A 21,200-nucleotide genomic window follows, 5' to 3' on the forward strand; every position below is an offset into this window, starting at 1 on the left:
TAGTATATATTAGTTATTTTTCATTAGTATATATATACTTTTTATTAGTATATATTAAGTTTCAGTCTTTCTAGTGTTAAATGCAGGTATGTTTTCAGTTGTATAACAAAGATATTTATATTCTCATAAAATTTACATAAATCTGTCAATTGTATTAAATAAATTTATAATATTGAGCTTATATTGACTTCAGTTTTGTTCAAGTTTATATTAATATTCTGTCTATGGGGGGGGGGGGCTGTGTGCATGTTTGATTAACCAACTAATTTCATTTTAAGAGATGTTGTATACATGCATATCAAATCAATGATTCTTACTTGATATTGCAACGTAAAAATAACATTACTGACTCTTATGTGTATCATATATTATAGTAATTGTAAATTTCAGTGTTACTGAATAACAAAAATGGTGACTGCTATTTTACCCCAAGTAGTGTATAAAAATATTCTTGGCTCTTCATGTAGTGGAACACCTTTATGATGCAAAATAGTTGCCACCATTTTCTGCATTGAGATGCATTAAAATTTTTTAACAATGTATGTCTTAAAGGGATTACTTTTCGCAGCTGGATTCCTAAACTGTCATGTTAAAAAGGATCTTAAAGAACATTTTATAAAAAATTAGCATTACACAAAAGCTTGGTATTTCGTTTATCAATAAATAAACACTTTAATTTAGAAGATTTTTTTAAAAAAATTATTACAGCAAATATTTTTAGAACAATGTAAAAACTTTGTATAATACAAATATTTTATAAAACATATAATTAAAAAACAATACAAATATTTGTTTTTGGTGGAATATTTTTTTGTCAGGAGTATTTGTTTTTGTAGTGCAAGAATTTCTGAGGAAAAAGAACACGACAATTATGTTAATTATTATTTTATAAAAATCTCTATTTCTCCATAATTTAATCAGAAAATGTAAAGAATGTATTTATAAGAAACATTTAAGGAAAAATCCATAATTCAAAATTTTAAAAAAATTTAAAGCAAAATCTATAATTAAAATTTAAAGAATGTTAAAATTAAAATTTAAAGAAAAATTTAAGGAATGTATATTAAATAAATACTTTGATTAATTTAATAGAATTTTTTTTAAAAAAATGATTACAACTAATGTTTTTCGAACAATACAAAAACAAATATTTTCAGAAAATAATTGCTTTTGGTGGAACAGAAATTTCTGAAGAAAATAAAAATCAAAAGATCACCACAATTATATTAATTATTCTTTTTATTAAAATCTCTGTATCTTTATAATTTATTCACAAAAATTAAAGAACGTATTTAACAAAATTCAGGTTTATTGGAACAGAATTTTTAGAGAAAAAGTTTTTTTTCCTGTTGAAATTTTTAGTATGGAGAAAAAAAGCACGAAAAAGAAGCAATATTCAGTAACTACTATAACGACGATATAATTAACGATTCGCACAAAAGTTTATAAAAAATTATAATACAAAACTAATGCAACTTGAATAAAGATAAAATTGCGACTGCAAAATTGAGATCTTAGATTTTTTTCTCAAAAATAATTTTGCAGAAAATATTCTTGGTTTGATTTTACTTTTATCAACCAAGTTAAATAGTTAATTAAGATGAATAATACATTTTCTGAAAACATGGCATTAAGAATAAGAAATTAGTATAGTTTATCACTTTAAAAAACGATGATATTTTAAATGACTACTAGCTCAAGCTTTGAAATTACTTAAACATGATCTCTTTTTAACTTCTAAATAATTAAAAATTAATTAATAGTTATTTATTAAGCACAAAAAGTTTCCTTTAATTATTTCTATGAGAACAAATCAGATCTTGTTGTGTTTAACTTCAATTTAAAACTGATATTCAGTCTTCATTTCTAAATTTATTTAGTAATTTAATACATAAATGCAAGATGAAGAATTAATATAATACACTATATTAATCTCTTCCATAAAATAAATTTATCATAAATGATTTCTTCTGAATTTATTTACTTTTTTAATGACTTGTATACTGAAATTCAATATTAGCTCCATACCATAACATGTTATCTTCAATATGCTTTAATAAAACGCTAAGGATATCGTGTGCAAAATTGCCCGCATGTTATTGCTATAACGGTTTCGGAAATGTATTAGCATTTTATTAAGCAACATAGTAGTTTGGGAACATCATATATAGTAAACATAAAACAAAAGCGAACTAATTTATTTTCTTTTGCATATAGTAAGCAATTGCAAAGAGTATTTGCATTTGAAAGTTGCTTATTTTATAATTCGAACGATGGTTCCTTGTTTATCTATTTTGCTGCAAGAATTATGATTAAAATAGTGTAAAATAATTTTTGCTTTGAATAAAATCTTGAGGAAACATTTAATTCTGCAAATTTTAGTTTATTCTATTTTTTTTTTTTGAAATTTAAAATGGAAACTTATCGTGATATCAATGATTGAATTAGTAGATTATTTTGTTGGCATGAAAGAGCGATTAGCAGTTAAGTATTTTCTTTTTTACATACAGTATTTTTTTTACCAGAAAATGGCGCCAAATTAAATATAAGATCTTGATATTAAACAAAACATCTTTTGTTGATTTTAAGACTCTTAATTTATGTAATTTTAATATCAAATGAATGGTACTTAATTTATTCTTACAATTCTGTTTATTAGAAAGACTATCCTGCTATTCTTACTATCCTGCTTATTAAAAAGAAGAAGAATATTTATTATTGGCTACCCAATGCCCCACTGGCACATGAAGAAAACACATGTATCTTTCATTTCATGGGTCACCGGTTCAAATCCAAGCTCTACTTACCATTTTTGGAAGACATTTTGCTTATTTTTTTAAAAAATTGTTCTTCGACTTTGGCACATATTTCCTCCTTGAGATTTTTACATATTTTTTCTAGTTCTATATTTCTTTAAAATTGTTAAAGCAGATTTTTTTAATGATAATAAAATGTATCTATTGTGTGATCTATAAAGAGTAACTCGCACACATTGAGTACATTTTATAAATTCTTTGTTGGTTCCTTTTGTAAGAAGTACCTGATTGAAATGAAGTTTTGAATAGTATTTTCGAAATTATCTAGATAATCATATTCCTGATCACTTCTGATGAAAATTTTTCGAACACAAATATAATAGCTTTAAGGATAAACTATCGACTGATGATGGATGAAATAGTTTAAATTCTTCATAAATTTGACGCATTATAAATTGCATTTTCAAAAAAAACACATCCAGATCTTGTATGGACTCATTTATTCCGGTATAGCCTCAATTTCTTAATTGGCAAAATTATAAAGAATTATCTCAATAATTAGACTGTGCATTTTCATTTATTTAAATTAAATCAATAGCCGATAGGAATTAGTCAAAAAAAGGAGAAAAACTACAAAAAATTTTTTTATTGACTTTGGGGTTAAAGGTTTCAAGAATATAAAGTTCACGTTTTTACTAGCAAACACAAAAGCATCTGGACGACTGTAATATCTGCATGATGACTATAATATGGATGACTGCAATGTAGCACAAAACTGTTTTTAAGAATGTTCCACACAAAACTGTAATGCGCTGTTTTCCATGAAAAGAACCTTTCTGTCAAAATTGCTTTTATAGTAGTAAATTCTGTTTGTGCATTCATTTTTGTAAATTTCTATGTAGTAATTGAATTAGAATTGTTAAGAGCATATTTCCGCAAAAAAAAATCCAATCGCTTTCAAATAAAACAGAAAAAATATGTTGAACCTTAACTTTTAAAGGGAAGTGTATGTTTTCTAAAAAGAGCCTCGCGAAAAAATCTTATTCTACAAAAAACACAAATATTCCATGAACAATTCAAGAATCTTTTCAATTGCAATTTCGTATCCTTTTCTAAAATTTTAAAGCAATAAAATGCGATATCATGACTACGGCTATCTTTACCGGCTACATCATCATCTTACAGAGTAATGTATCAGTATAGTTGCAGAAATAAATTTGTTACTCTCTATAAAAATCGATCTTGAATGACCTATAAATTTCTAACAAAATAACTATAGTGCAGGAGACATATTTCAAACAGCAAAGGAGTAAGATGAATATTTCCATCGCAGCCTCAATTTTCCTAGTGATTATTTGTCATTTTCTTACAATTTTTTAGCCGATTTGAATCTCATTACGTTCAAAACTATAAAAACTTTACTTTATAATAAATTCCTTTTACCTCTTTTTCTGAAATTGAGTAAGTGAAATTAGATGTATCAATTTTAGGTGGAGCTCCATGCTTTTCACTTTCTTCCTGAAATTGAAAAATAAGTAAAGGTTATTTGTGTGATGCTTAGAAAACTGAAAAATATTAGCTTAGAAACATAGTATATATGTAATATAATTATACTCTAGGATCAGCACTTATTCGATGAATCAATCAAAGATATATCTATTGATTTTAACCCTTAGATTTGTTATAAAAACTGAACAAATTTCAACAATAATAATTACTTTTGCACGGAGAAAAAAAAACTTTGGCAAAATTAACGTATTTGTATAGTAATGACATTTCTTGTAAAAAACATAATTCCGGTAATAAAATCCAATTATACGGAATTTAAGCATTAACTTAGCATTTTCTTCGCATGTAATACCAGAAATTCAGACTTTCAAAATTATAGTTCTAATTACTGTACATTTAGTAAGTATACATAACTGAAAATTGAATTTGACCAAAGTTTTTGTGGGATCATGGTGAAATTTCCTAATTTGACCACATTTACAATAAATAACATGGTAATAAACCATATTACATGGTTAGTTTTACGAAAGTCGTTAACAAAGAGCTACGGTCAAAATTACATTGTTTTCTTTTTGTGTGTTATCATAGAATCAGAAACAAGATAAATTTTACCATATTCTGCTAGTTTTGACCACATTTTTTTTCTCAGGAAGTTATGTAAATGAATATTTCTGAATTTTATTTACAGGATGGGGAAAACAAAAGCTATCCGTAAAATATTTATAACATCAATGATAATGTATTTTTAACTTAGAACTTTCAATAGTAACTTATATTTTCTGCTCCCCTCTTGTTGTGACCAACTTATATTTAAAATTCATAAATGCTTTTTTACATAATTAAATAATTTATAATATCAAGGATAGCTAATAAATAATTAACGCATAAATTTCAATGACAACTTAGATTTTCCAAACTGCCCTTCTTTTAGGTACTCTTATACTTATAGAATACATATTTAAATAAAAGCTGTTTTGAAAAATGGTGATCTTAAATAAATGATGAATGACAAATAGGCAAACATGTTGTGCAAATCTATAATTCTACAACTAAGGCAATAAAAAAGAAAATGTTACATAATACAGAGCGAGAAATATAAAATCAATAATTTCAAGTTTTGTATTAGTTTTTTTTTTAATTTTTCTTAGATTCTTATATAACATTATTAACTTTTAGGAAAATGATTTCCTTTATAAATTGAATAATTTATTTTAAATCTTCTTGAATAGTATATATACAAGGAAATAAATATTTTATTAGTTTCATTACTTTGTATGGATCAAGAATGCGCTTTCATTTTAGGTAAACTGAGGTAGGAAAGATACATTAACATTTTAAATGTTTTTATCATTGTAAAATTATAGCGAAAACGTCCAAAGAAATGCAAGGCTTTGCACAAGCTAGAAAGCAAAGATGATTTATGTCTAGTTGATAAAAATATAGTTTTGATAACTCTGAAATACATTAACTTGTGAGTAATAAGAACAGTTATAGAAATGTAATACTTAATTATTTTTATTTATTCTTCCTATTCACTGTGTGGTAATATGAACTATAATTTTTAAAATCAGTAAATCGTTACTATATGAATGGAGAAATTACCAAATGACTGATTTAAATACCGAACATTTTGGTTTTATTGCCAGAATTATGATTTTCTCCACCAGAATTATGGTTTTCTCTACCAGAAGTGTCATTATCATACAGTGAGATCATTTTACCAGATTTTTTCCAGCGTGTAGGATAGAATAAAAGAAGCTCTAATAATATACGCATTTATAGAAATATACATTTAAACATCTCGCTGACTTGCCATATTGTCATGCAGCGTATGCTATTTAGTTAAATTAGCGTATGCCATTTGGATTAGATATAATAAAATGAAGGTATTATAAAATTTGATATTGGGATACATTACTAACCACACAAAATAAATGATCGCTGTTAAGTAAAATAATTTCATTTCTGACACTTGAAATATACGAAAGTTCGAAAATAACATAGGATTTTTTTTTATTTCATTTTCTCCTCAAAAATTTCTGTAACGATTGTAGAAAACTTTCAAAAGTGTTTCCGAAATGTTTTATAAACATCGCTTAAACATTTCAAATGGTTATAAGTGTTATAAATAAAGTATTGTGCTATCATCTACTTATTTAAGAGAAACCAATCTAATAGAAAACAAAGATCAAGCGAAATTGAATGAAAAAGCCACACATTTTGTAATTCTTAACGAAGCTTATTTCATAATTTACAACTGATCAGAGCATTACACCAATACATCTAATATATCCAATACCAATACATCTACCAGTACATTACAAGAAGCACAATAACGAATGCTTTAGCATTTATTAGAAATTTTTGTTCTCTTATTTTATATATCTTAACCGATATTTTAATATATCTCATCCGATAAACTTTGCTCAAATTTCTGAGCAATACCCAGTAAGTTGTAAGTTTACTCTTTCTGTTTACTTTTAGTTGATTTTTCAAATCCTTGGTGACTTTTTGATATGAGCTATGTAACAACTAATCCATGCCCCATCTAGCCCACATTTTTCCATTCAGAATATAAGTACATTAAAGAACAGCACTGAAGAGAACTGGATACTTAAATATCACGAAACTTCCTTAGTTTTTGACGAAACCGTTTCCTGGTATATACTCTGAGCAAAAATTTTGTCAAAGCAACGGAATAACTAAAGTCACTACTTCAAGAAAACGAATTTCGTCAGAAGTAAGGAAATATTTCGTAATTCTATTTTTTTCCAAAAAAAAAAAATGCCATGAGGCACTTGTAGTACCTTGGCACTTGTAGTGACTTGGCACTTCTTGTGCCTAATTCAACGGACATACTCTCTTCGTGACTCTCTTTCGTTTTTGACTCTCTTTCGTGTGCGCCATATAGTTAGATCAACGTTGCCCTAACAAACGCAATGTGGTAAGATATAACAGAGATACTTATTGCACCAATTCCCGAAGAGTGGCTCGAACCCGGGATCTTCCCGGTGTGCGGTCAACTGTTTGACCACGATACAGGAGGGTTGTCTTATTTTTTCATTTTAGTTTCAATCATCCTCTCTTCATTTTAGTTTACAATCTTCCATAATGCACTGCAATGAGGTTCAAAAATGAAGAAACATTTTCGGGCCCGGGATAGCCTGGTTGGTAGTGCGTTTGGCTCGAGTTCGTGAGAACGGGAGTTCGATTACCATCGCCGAAGGATGTCCGTGTATTAAATGTTGACTGGTGCACGTTAAATGTGTTGGGATCATTTACTCTTCCAAGTTCCCTTAACAAATCAATTCCTCTGAGGTACTGAATTGGAGATTGATCGTACTCTTTTTCGGGTCATAAATACGATCTATGCATGAATAGAAAATGATTGGGTCCTCCCTGTAAAACGGGTTGTAACGTGTGTGTGGCTGAACTCGTATTCTTGGCCATAGATGGAGGTATTGAAAAAACAAGAAACGCACCCTCAGCCTTAAAAATTCGCTTGATTTCAAGCAGGCTTGCTGTTTTGGCAAGTGACATAAGTAATGACAATAACAGAAACAATTTTGTCATACATATGAGAGTTTCGTCACAAATAACGTGATTTCGTGACGAGCAGACTTTCAAAATTAGCGAAATACAACTAATGATTGCTGAATCGTCAAAAGTGAGATTTTTATTTCTGAAAATAAAAGCACGTCGTCTTCTATAATGTTTTCCCTGTATTATATCAGTTACACAAATTATACATTTCTACAAAAGAACCTACAAATGTCTAAATTAGCATTTTTGTCCTAATTAAAATAGTTTACTATCAACTCAGTTTCGTCTTTTTCTTTCTCCAGAGTTCTTTTCGTAACTAAAGGATTATCGATAAATTTGTTCAATTTTCGAAACGTAATTGAAAGCCAAGAAAAACTAAAATTCAATTTAAGAATTACAAGTAAAATACCAAGGCTGATTCTGCGTTTCCTTGAAGAAAGTTGTGATTGACATAAGTGGCTAAAAATGAACAAAGATCGAATACTGAAGATGCTAGCGCAGTCTTTGAACTGACGCTTCAGGCTCTACTCTCAGAACTAAAGTGTTTGTCAGGTCTTTCAAGAGGATATCTTAAAAGAGTCTTCAAAGAATAAATTTAGCTGAAGTCAAAAATTATTTTTCTTGGAAAGAGGACATTCTTATTTTACACATGACTTCAATTTAACGTGATTTAAAAGTATTACGATATTTAAGTTTTTAATAAAATTTGTTTCGTTAAGTTTAAAAATTACTTTAATACAGAAAAAAATAGAATTGCTAATGCTTATTAGTGAGATTAGTGTAACAGTTTGATTTTTATTTATTTATTGATTGATAATTTTTTTGATAAAGGATACTTTTGAAACAGTCAGTTTATGGAAAGAATGGCACTGTAAAAGACTTGACTTTTTTTACTTTATAAAATTCTTGAATTTTTAATTTTTGAGTTTATTTTACTAAACTTAGATCATATGGGTCTGCGTCTTATAATTTCTTGATTATCAACGTTTAGCTTCTTATAGAATAGCTACCTTTAACTACTTTGGCTACTTATTTAGTTACTTTAGCTACTTATAGTTCTAGTTCTGAAACCAGATTTTAACAAGAGCAAGAATAATATTTTTATAGAGTTTTGACTACTGAATACGTGCATTATTATGGTATTAAACATTATAGAATTTTCAGCTTTCGTCTCGAATCAAAATACATCGTTCGAAAACATATTTCGAAGAAAATTTAAGTTAGCTATTCAAAGCTGAGATGGGTCAAAAGATCGAACAATTGTTTCTTAATGAGATGACCCAGATTCGAATCAAAGTGAAAGATGGCCGATTCGTATTCTGCTCCAGAATCCCCATGCCGCCTTGCAAACTGAAGGAAAATTTCGTGATTTTCTCCTCTATGTAATGTTAGTTTCACTCGAAAGGTCTTTAATGAAGCGAGTTAGCTTAATACCTTTTAGAAGAGAAAAATAGTTCCCACTGGTTATCAAAAACGAAAAATCTAATCCTTTAGTAGTCCGAACATTGTAACATTTTCTAAATTTCCCCAACTGCGCAGTTTAGTTGTCTGGAAGTTGTGATACATCTTTCTTATTTTCCCACCACTGCCTAATTTATGTTTCATACGTCGAACTACTAAATTGATCCGTGCGCAATTATTTGTGTTTAGTGTTTTTGTGTCTGATTGCGATAGTATTTTTGTAAGTACGTTTTTGTGCTTGATTTTGTAACTTAAAATATCGTCTGCATTAATTGATTAGCATATTTGAGGTCACCCTTTTGAACCATTAATATTGAGTCCTAGAAAGTGAAGATCATTAAATCAAAAGTTATTCGAGATGAAGCGTTCGTTTTTTTGCATATTGCATAGATTTTGAAAGGTGGTTAGAGTAAGGCTATGGACCCAAAGGGTCACTGGTTAGAAATCTTTCCATGCATCTAACAGGATTAACTTGTGACAGTTTCATTTCAATCTACCCAAACTAACTCCATCCTAATGAATCCCGCAGATATTAGCTTCTCCTAGACATTGCTGTACTCGTATGGATAAATTTAAACTTTTTTTTTTACAAACAAGTATCCACAAAAAATTTACTACAATTTTTTCCCTCCAAAACACTGAAATGACATTGAATTAAGGATAGTAATTTCATTACGAGTTGGGTCTACGGTTTGTCGAAGACCATTCAGTAAAATGAGCGTTGCGCAGTTAATTTTTTTTATGTAACCGGCGTTGAACAGCCGACCCAATTTTATGGGTTTACGACTACTAATGTTCAACTCCGTAGCCTTGTAATTTTGAACCCAATCCAGAAGACAAGGGAACGCCTGGATCGAGTATTGGGAGAAATTTACCTTCGTGGAGGACTTTTCTTTGATGGAGCTAACCCGCATTTGCGTTACATGGAGAGGAAGACCAGGAGAACCTCCCATGGTTAGCCTGATGGCAAGGGGACTCTAACCCATGATCTGTCTACCACTGAACATATATTGCCGGTTTGCCTCAATAGAAGGCAAACGCTCTATCCCCTGAGCCATCGTGGCTCTGCACAGTTCATTTATTGTTCATTTATTGATAACACGACTGACATCCTGATTCAGTTGGAAGTCGAATTAAGCTTATCTTTGGTTTCACTTTCAACGTAAAACACGACTCGCAGAGTACAATCGCACGTACGCTCGCTACGCACTCCTAGCACATTCAAGGTTATTTGTCCTCTGCATTTTGACTGGTAGCTAATTTTTCACCCTGCTACTTCTAGGGCATCTTTTCCGAAATCCTCCATATTAATGACAGCGCACAATAAGCAAACAACTCTCTCTAGCTCCTCGACAAAATCTTAGCCCTATGCTGCACCACCCCGTTCCTCAAACGCTTTGACTCTATAATAAACACATTCTCCTGGTTCACAATCAGCGTCAAATTTTTTAACCTTAACTGTAGCCTGTTCTGCGTAAAAAATCAGAATGGTTTTGACACAAAAAATTCCTGTCGACGCGCTTTTTCTGTTGCATACGCAAGGTCTTTGGCAACTTTGGCGCCAGAGACTTGGAGTCCTCTTACGTTCCTAAGTAAAGATACCTCGCTGCTTGGTTTGATCTGAAACGGAAACTTTTTTTAATTTTATTTTATAACCGTCGTTGAACAGCCAAACCCAATTGTGGGCTTATGACTACTACTGTTCAACTCCGAAATTAGCCTTCGTGGAGGATATTTTGATGGCACTAACTCGCATTTACGTTACATTGAGAGGAAAACCGCGAAAACTTCTCACCGTTAGCTTGATGGCAAGGGGACTCTAACCCATGATCCGTCTACCACTGAGGATATTTTACAGCAGCACTTGGCGGAAATTTCAAAACTACAACACGTTTGTTTAAAACGCTAGCTGGAGTGAAAATGATGATGAAATATCTAATCGGTGATGAAGCAAACAGATCAAAATATCTTGGAAAAAATTCAAATATTCCCAAAAAGTGCTTAACTTTTAGAAATAATGGGAAGAGGTGGATCTTCCCCCCTCCCTAACTAACGCTTTTGCTGGCTTGATCTTGGCCTTAAGAATTTAACGGACAAGATAGTGTCTTTTTGACTAAATAAGTTGGGGATCCTCTATTTGGATTGACTTGGAGTATTTCAAATCCGAGGCTTTATTAAAACTTTAAAAGTAATTGCGAATCTATGCATAATGTTATTAAATATATAGTTATTACAATGCATGAAAAGTCTTAATTTAAATTTTAAGTAACAATTTCTTCAACTTTAAATTAATGTATACTGTAATATGAGTAATAAACGAAATGAACTTCAAGTCTAATTAAAAATAAGCTTTTTATATTTAAGTACAAATAATAAAAAACAAAGGGATTAAATAATTACATTAAAAGAATTTTGAAAAAAATTGCTATGTAAAGAGAGCATATATTCACCTTTCTTTACCATCGTATTTAATAGACTATGCTAGTAATAAGACTCAAGAATAACAACAAAAAACGGAGATCAATTAGACCCAGCTAGTTCAACAGGGTAATCATTTTTGTTTTAAGTAAGAGCAGTTTCATTTTAGCAATTCTAATTTTATTACTTGACATGAGCCTTCTTTCAAAAAACTTAATTATGAATTTACATTTTTTCTACTCAAGTCAAGTCAATTTATATTTTATTGCTTTCAGAAAAATATTCAATTTGTACATATTTAGTAGTAAAATAAAAAGCCCATGTCGCTTTTCATTCAAGATAAGCATTGTGTTTCATTTTCCAATTATATTTCACTGCGCTTAAAAATGCGAGAGCTTAAATTTCAATGACTATAATAAGCATGCTCTCGCAAATTACGGCAGCAATTTACTTGATTATAAGGTTTCGAAAATTAAGCATTTTTAAATATATTTAATAGGCGTTTTATAATTGTCATTTTTAAGATAATAGAATGTTTTTTCACTTTTACTATAATTTGTCTCATAACAAATGATTTTATACGTAAAAGTAGCATTTTTTTTTTATAAATTGGAAAAATGATAAACTGTCAGTTGCTCTTAAAAGGCGACATATCTTAAAATAGTGTTAAATGTATGAAATATAATTTTAAATAATCGTTATTTTAATTTAAACCTTTGAAATGTTTTTTTGGATTGAATATCTGTAAAGTTTAACCCTTGAAGTTTGAATTAGATTATCTCTGCTGTTCTCTATATTTTAACATTGAAAATTGATTTGCATATTTGCAAAAAGTGTTTGTCTTAGTAACGAAAAAGAATTGACCACCAGTCAATGCTAGTTTCATTGTTAAAGGACATGCTGTTTCTCGGCGTGTAGCTTCGTTAGTTTGATGCGTACTGCCATTTCGCTAGGAGGGATAATTGCTGTTATGACTTGATTGATGATTTGTTGCATGCTATTGCGTATATTATTTTGTTTGTTATTACGTATAAATTTGTGTATATTATAGGAAAGATTCTATTGTTTACATTTGCGTTAAGTATCAATTAGTTTATAACATTGTAAACGCAGTTTTGAAGTATAATAATAATAGGTAACAAAAAATGTCCCCCCATCCCCCAAAAATGTTCTCTTGTATTTTTCCAATCTTCCTTTCCCAATCCTACTTATGAAAATAAGTATTATTCTTCATTAAGTAACTCAATTATGTAAGTAAAATTATATGATTGAGTGCTGAAATGATTTTGTGTAAGTAGATTGGAGATAAATTATGACATAGGTTTATTCAATGTTTTTGATAACTAAATGATGGTATTCACTAATGACCACTGACCATGAGTATTTTCAGTTATTTTAGTTTAAAACTGTTTTATTTTAAGATAATTTAATCAAAAATTAAACAAAACATATTAAAAAAAATTTCAAGCAAAAGTTTTTCAATCATTAAAATGGATTATTCCAAAAAACTTAAATAGAAAAATATACTTGATAGTGGAAATTTTTTTTAAAATGTTTAAACTAAGCAGGCAAGTTTGTTTATCATCCTTATTAAACTCAATTATATAAGTAGAATGATATGATTGAGTGCTGAAATGATTTTGTATGTTGATTACTTGATAATTGGAGATAAATTATAACATAAGTTTATTCACTGTATTTTATAACCTAAATGATGGTATTTAATAATGATCGCTGATCATTAGTATTTTGGTTTAATTTAATTTAAAACTGTTTTATCTTAAGATAATTTAATCAAAAATAATACAATACTTTTCAGAGAAAACCTTTTTAAGCACATCTTTTTCAATCATTGAAATGGATTATTCCAAGTAATTGAAGTGAAAAAATATATTTGATAGTGGAAAAAACTTTACTTGATTAATTAATTATTGAAGAGGAAAAGTGTGACCAGTTTCAAATGTCTGAAAAAAGGCGAGTATTATAAGGCCGTGAATGAAGAAAACGGAATAGATTTGAAAAAATAAAATGGAAGATTGCTAGCGAAAATATAGATCATAGTATAAACATGCATACCAAACCGCACTAGCCGAGGAATATGATGGTGATCGAAAAAAGCAAATCAAAACGAAATGCATATCCAAATGTTTTTCCCCATTTATACTACTCAACTATTGTTTAATAATCCATTTAGATTGGCTTAAAATGGAATACAAGCTCTCTTTTTCGCATTTATTTATTAAAAAAAATACAAAGTCATTATCTATGACAAAAAATTTTAGCTTTCATACGACTGTTTTCATAATTATAATTTATGTTTCAAGACATGGCTTGCATTATTTTGATAAAATGATTGTCATTTGCTATAAAAAATTCATATATATTTGAAATTTTGTAAGAAATAAAAGTACTGGCGACCAAGCAGAAAGTGACTTAAAATTGAAATCAATGTTTGCATATTTTAATTAAAAATGCATACTATGGTACAAATTTCTGTTTTTATAGAAACGATGATTCAAAACATAAAATATGTATGTTTAATTTCAATGCATTCTAATTAAAAAAAAAATTTTTTTTCATATTGATAGTTTTAATACATTTTTAACGAGAAAATATAGCTCGAACTATGGGCTCTGTAAAGCTTTTGTTGTTTAAGCTTATAACAACAAAACTATTTATGACACTTGTTTTCTTTTTGATTCACACTTCTATAAAAAATTTGAGTCAACAGTAACTATATTGTTATAACTTAAGTGATGGATTTTTAATTAATAAAAAAGTAGGTTTTCATTTTTTTAAATAGGAAGTTTTTCGATATTTTTTGTTAAAAAATCAATACAGCTGGCAATTAATAATTCTACTCTCCCCTAATTTTTGAAATGCTTTGTTCGTTAAAATTTACAAAGAATTGTTCAAAATCGAAAAATGCACTGAGAAAAAAAGTATGGTCAATATCACCAGAATATGATAAATTTTACCGCGTTTCAGGAATGGGAACACTAATAAGATCGGTTTATTTTTGCCGAAGCATTTTGGCAACGATTTTGGTAAATTTAACAATATTTTTTTTTATAATATGTGATTTATGATAAAATTTGATAAATGTGGCAAAATTTGGTAATTTTATTATGATGTCTTAGAGCTTGGTGTAAAAACTATCTATTCGGTGAAATATACCTTTCAGTTTTGCATTTTTTACTAAATACGTGGTAATAAGAACTATTATTTTTAAAACCAGAATTACTAATAAACTGTTGCCCTATGAGGAGAAAAATTATCAAATGAACAATATAAAAACCATATATTTTGGGTTTTATTAAAGGAATTATGTTTTTTTTTTACCAGAAGTGTCATTACTATACAGAACGGTAATTTAATATGAACTTTTTTTCCGTGCATTGTGATTAAAAACAGCAAATTGCTAGATTAATGTTTAAAAATTTAAATATTAAATATATTATTTTGAAAGTAAGAGAAAATCCACTTTTAGGTGGTATATATATATAAAAAATTTCTAAAGTAAAAGTTTTTAGCTTTTATCAAAAACATGTTTACGATAAGAATTTTCCAAAATGTATTTTTTTTAAAAGAAGAATTTTGAAATTTTGGATAAAAAAAAGAAGTGCTCGAATTTTGTGATATAAGTGTGTATTATCCACATAATGCTTCACCGGAACTTATAATAACTAATTTTAAATTTGATATCAAAATAATGTCACATAATGAAAAACTTATTAACACAAGTAAAAGTTATTAACAGCAAGATTATAGTGCATTTCACAAACAATTACAAGTTATAGTTTCTGTATATAATATGCAGCATGTTCAGTCCTAAGCATTTGAATAACATGCTGATATGAGTGTGATTCATACAGGAGAACAGCAAATAGATTTATATTTCAAATTATATTTCACTAATCCAAGTGATAAAAGATAATCCTTGCATCTTTAGAAATTGAATTTCGTGGGTGAATCAACTCAATATCTCGTTTCTGATGTGTGTGATGATTGTTGATCTAAATGTAATTACAATGAACGCATTAATCATAAAACACCGTTCTATCTAGGGTTTGTTTAAGCATGCCCAGTTTGTCTAAGCCAGGGGTCGCCAAACTTTTTTGATCATCGACCCCTATATAATTTTTCGAAATGTCCATCGACCCCCACAAAAGTAATTTTCTGTTAATTAAAATAAAACTCTATTAGATACTGTGTTTGTACACTTATTTTATGATTTTAAGCATTTATTAAAGTAATAGTACATTGTGTAACAATAGTTTTATGAAAAATATATTAATATTGAAATTAAATACCTTATTATTAAATAATAAGCAATTATGCATAAGTAGATATAATAAGTAAAGTAACTAAAGATTTACTGCTTCTTAATCAATGAGATGGGTGTGCATGGTGTTTTTTTGCAAGGTTCGCTATATTGGGTTCAAAATTGGTCAACTTTAATTTTCGTCAAAATTGGTCAATTTTGAAATTTTCGTAAAAAAATATTAAGTGTGCTATAGTTTTGTCGCGGGCTGTACTAATCCATATTATTAATGCTTACCTTCTTCTTTGTGCATTGATAATTAAAATTGATATCTAAACTAAGCGAATGGTTTTATCGAAACAATAACTAATTATCCAAAACTATAAAAGTTTTAATAATGGCACTGCAAATATTCAACACAGTTTGCAAAGATAGCTGAAACTGCGTATGATATTTGCATTTGTAACGTCAATGCTTGTCACGCGTGACATTTGGACAAGCATACATATGCATATGACTTATAAACTGCGCTGAGTTCGTGCCACTGCGTGGTGGTACGTAAATACTTGTTTCACCCCAATAAATATAAGTTTATTAATTTATGTTTTATAAAGAAACTGATATTGAGTCAATTATAAGTAAAATTCACAAATTTTACATACTTAATTAGGTATGTGCGATTTGCGTATTGAGAACTGTTTTTTTTTTCGACCCACAATCGACCCTTCCGATTCAGATCGACCCCCATTCGCCCCCCTGTCTCAGATCGACCCCCTCTTTTGTTAAATAGACCCCTGGGGGTCTATATAGACCACTTTAGCGACCTCTGGTCTAGCTGAATAAAATTTACTAACCTACTTTTTTTGCTAAAATAGTGCTAAACCTTTTAACATAAATCTTGGTTAATCAGTATTCTAAAGCTGTATACGCTTAAACATGCAGTCCCTAGTCAAATTAACGGACGCACTATAAGATTTTATGTAAAATATTAATTATCAGGTTATACTATACAGCTTTATTGTTTTTATGCGACTGAAACCTGTTTGCACTTGTTTACGTTAGTGTATCAATTGGTTAAATTAGACGATATATAATATAAATTTGATGGTAGGATAAAATAGACGGTACATTATATAAATATAGAATATTTATTATATCAAGCATTATATTAGTATCTTATAATAATTAGATCAAATTATTAGACGTACTGTAGTTTTCTAATAATTACATGATTTGTACGAGTTTATATGCAATACTTTTATATTTAAGCATGCATGTAATGGATTTATATTCAGAAGATTTTTATATACTCATGCATTTCCTATTTGTATTTATTTCTAACGTATTGCATTACAATGTTAACCAATTGATACAGGAGCATAAACAACCGGTTTCTTCCGAGTAAAAACAATACAGCTGTATAGTATCACTTGATAATTATAATTTTAAATATAATCTTATAGTGCGCCTAATAATATGGTCAGGCACTGTATAATATTATAAATGTAATGTTATGAACATGTAAAACGAATTGCAATAATTAAAATTTTCTTTATCTAATTATTATTTACAATTTTAGCAGATTAAAAGCTGGGATGTGCTGTTATCTAAGAATCAATATCATGCTATTATTAATTACAAAAAGCTGACTCCAAGCCATTCAAACAAAAGTTTATCCAGTTTTGTTAACCCTGTCTAATAACCATAGGATGCAATTTGTTTTTAAAATTTTTTTTGAATAATCAAAGCAAGCAAATATTTTTCTGGGGAAACAAAACAAAAAAAAATTTGCGAAACATTTCATAAAAAAATTAACACTATTCTTATTTTTTTTAATTCTTCCCGTTTTGTCAACAACTTGAAAAATAAAAAAGTTGCTGGATTTTTACTCCCAATTGAAATCTTTATTAAACTGACAGCTGACCATAATAATTAAGTTTTTTTCTGCTCTTTTTCTCTTTCCTTGGATTATGAAAAAGGTTTTAATTCGAAAAATGCTGAAATAACGGGGAGATATATTGAATGTGATTTAAAAAAATATTTAAGTCGAAAGAAAAAGGAGAAAAAAACTGGGGATTAAAAACCATTTTCATTGAAACATTGAATTTGTAAGTTTTAAACTGATTTAATCCGTTTTCTTCTTTTTTTTAAATTTCAGTTTTTTACTACTCTGTCTGTGTAATCTCCTCTATACAGTATTGAGGCAATAAGCATTGTTGTCAGACAATGCTACTAGACAAATTAAGTATAATTCCCAGAGGTAGAAGCAAAATTGCTTGTAAATACACAAAAAATAAAAAGTTCTTTTTTTATTCATGCAAGGTTAAAAGTATTAAACACTGATTTTGAAAAATATAGCTTGAAATAATAAAAGATATTTTGGGATAATATAAAAATTTTATATTTCAGCAATTGGTAAAGCAAAGAAAAAGTATTTTAACGTAATATAAATTGGATTTGATTAGTACCACTTTTTAAATTTCTGAATACTTCTTTTTATTAATCTTTGAATCTTTTTATTATTATCTGAATCTTCTTTTTATTAATTCTTTGGTTTTACATGCATATTTAATAATTTAAACAGTATTTGCAAATTACGCATTCCACCAAAAAATGAGGCACAAACATGTTTTTCCAAATTTATCATCGTCCCGCTGTGGACTGATCTTAAAGACAAGGTTCTCAGTAAAACACCGAAGTCAAGTATCACTGACTGCAGTCAGTAAGTGGGTTGGTGACCACTTTGATCAGTCTGCTTAGGGACTAAGGGTGCACGGTGTCTGGTCTACCCTAAAGTGCTCGATTTCGCTCACAAGTCGAAAGCAGAGGAGTCATCCCCTCTGCAGAGGATCAAAATTTTTGCAATGGCATGTCTTCGGATCATCCTCAAAGATGTTTCCCAGACCATCGTCAATAGCCCATTGGGCAGCTCTAGTACGACGCAAATAAAATACCTACCTACCTAAGTTTATCATTAAAAAATTACAGGAAAAATAAAATTCCTGGTTTACATATTAACAGTAATGTTATAATAAATGAAAGCTAAAAATATTATTTTAAATATTTTTTTTATTTGTGCATTGAAGTGCTATTGAATTAGGGATAGCAAGTTAATAGTAAATTGGATGTACTGCTTCCAAAACCTCAAAATGAGCTTAGCACGCTCTGTTTACTGACTCCTCGACTGACACTCTAATTCAGTGTGGCACCGATTTGAGCTAACGTCTGGCTTCACTGGCTACACACGACATGGCTACGCACGTACAATCATATGTACGTTTGCGCAACGTATGCTCATTCAATTTCCAAAATCTTGCTATAAACAGGTCTATAGTGTCTAGAGTATACATAGAATCCGCGAATAGTGGGAAAAGGCTGAAATCGTACAAACTCCGAAGCACAAATAACTTTGATTGAGAAAGCGAGAGTACGTACGATTGTGCGTGGAAATCTGTGGTATACACAGCCCGTGAAGTCAAACATTAACTCAAATTGGCACCCAGGGTACCAGTCGTGGAATCAGTTAATGGTCCATGCCCTGTTTAAAAAAACCTCAGATGGTATTATGACTGATTATAATGGAAAATTTCCATAATACTTCAAAACATAAAATTTTCCTCAAAAAGCGAAACTATCACTCGAAACCTTAGAATAGAATTTTTAATTAAGAGCAACTAACACTTGAACTCATCAGATGATTTGCAACGTTTTATGACGTTTCAATTCTCTCTGATGACGATTAAATTTGTAAACAATATTACAATTGCAGAATTAGGCGATTTGACGGAATTTTATATTAATGAAACAAACTTAGAGCGTCAGTTTTTAAATGCAAGACACAGACCTTTCTTTAAAAAGTCAATCATTAAAAATACTCCTCAGAATTAGAATCCATAGATTTGCAACAAAATGCTGTTGGTATACAGTAATAACAATCTTCACACCATTATAATGGAAGTAATAACAATAAACGTTTTATCTACTTACTTATTCTTTTCAGAATATTTGTTCGTTCTAAATTTATAAAGTTAGAACTTAGGTTATTTTATTTTATTTTTATCAGGTAATTTATTTTTTATTTGGTTATTTTATTTCTATTAGGTAACTTTATTTTATTTATTTATTGAACAGCCGACCCAATTTTTTGGGTTTACTACTACTAATGTTCAACTCCGTAGCCTTATAATTTTGAATCCAATCCAGAGGACAAGGAAACTCGTAAATCACGTATTGGGAGAAATTTGCCTATGTGGAGGACTTTTTGATGGAACTAACCCCCATTTGCGTTACGTGGAGAAGAGAACCACGAAAACCTACTACGGTTAGTCTGACGACAAAGGGAATCTAACCCATGATCCATCTACCACAGTGGTTCTTAACCTTTTTAAGCCGCGACCCAAATTTGAGAAATATGTTCATATCGCGACCCAAAAAAAGTCAAAATTAGGCTGAGTAAGCCACAATGACTTCTTCTAGGAGGTGTTGGTATTACTTATTATTTGGTGTATTACTAACTTTTTTGGTTCGACTCAGCGCGACCCAAGAAATATGCTTCGCGACCCAATTTTGGGTTCGCGACCCATAGGTTAAGAACCGCTGATCTACCACATTTTACGCCAACCCTGTGGTCGGTACGAGCCGGGGGCGGAATTTGTATAAATCAGCCATCGCTGGGATTTGAACCTGGTTTACCTCATAGGGAAGCGAAGGCTCTATCTCCAGAGTCACCATCTCTTCTTAAGTAATTTGTTTTAATCGAAGTTACTGGAAATCATTTATGTTTTTGTATAGCTAATGATTTCTTCTGGCAAGAATATTTATCAAAATATTCACCAAGGAACTCGTCAAATTTCGTTGTATTTATTTACCAATTAAAGTACTGTTTTCATTTTTTCTTAAAATTAATCTTAGTTTTAATTTTTTATTATCGTTGAGTCTAACATTTGTCGACTCAACTATTTTGGGCCTTCTAATGTTAATTAAACCAGTCTAATGTTAATATTACTCTTAGGTTCACTCCTTAATTTTTCCCCAAAACAGTATCGAAATAGATACAAGAATAGAATGGATGCAGAAATTTTTGTGATATTTAAAAAATAGACAGATGATTTATGTTTAAATTCAAACTAAAGGAGAATTTAGTAAAAATATGAAGTATTCTTAAAGGAGGGTTTCATGTGAACAAAATTACAATGCTAGTTGTTTTAGTTCCCCAAAATAATTTACCTTTTCTATTTCAGGTTTTAATA

General features: G+C 29.4%; 1 protein-coding gene across 4 annotated transcripts in view; it reads right to left on the reverse strand.

The window, feature by feature from the left end:
* The window catches only part of LOC107451031 (BAI1-associated protein 3), a 392,542-nt gene that overhangs the window by 208,014 nt on the left and 163,328 nt on the right, over nucleotides 1–21,200 (reverse strand). For all 4 annotated transcript variants that reach the window (XM_087155406.1, XM_087155403.1, XM_087155404.1 and 1 more), the window contains exon 3: nucleotides 4,200–4,274. In XM_087155406.1, coding sequence (XP_087011532.1) covers nucleotides 4,200–4,274 — 75 coding nt within the window. The remainder of the gene's footprint in view (nucleotides 1–4,199; nucleotides 4,275–21,200) is intronic.

The sequence above is a fragment of the Parasteatoda tepidariorum genome, chromosome 11 (assembly GCF_982258835.1).
Source record: "Parasteatoda tepidariorum strain Cologne lab strain chromosome 11, Ptep-v5.0, whole genome shotgun sequence".
Taxonomy (NCBI): Eukaryota; Metazoa; Arthropoda; class Arachnida; order Araneae; family Theridiidae; genus Parasteatoda; species Parasteatoda tepidariorum.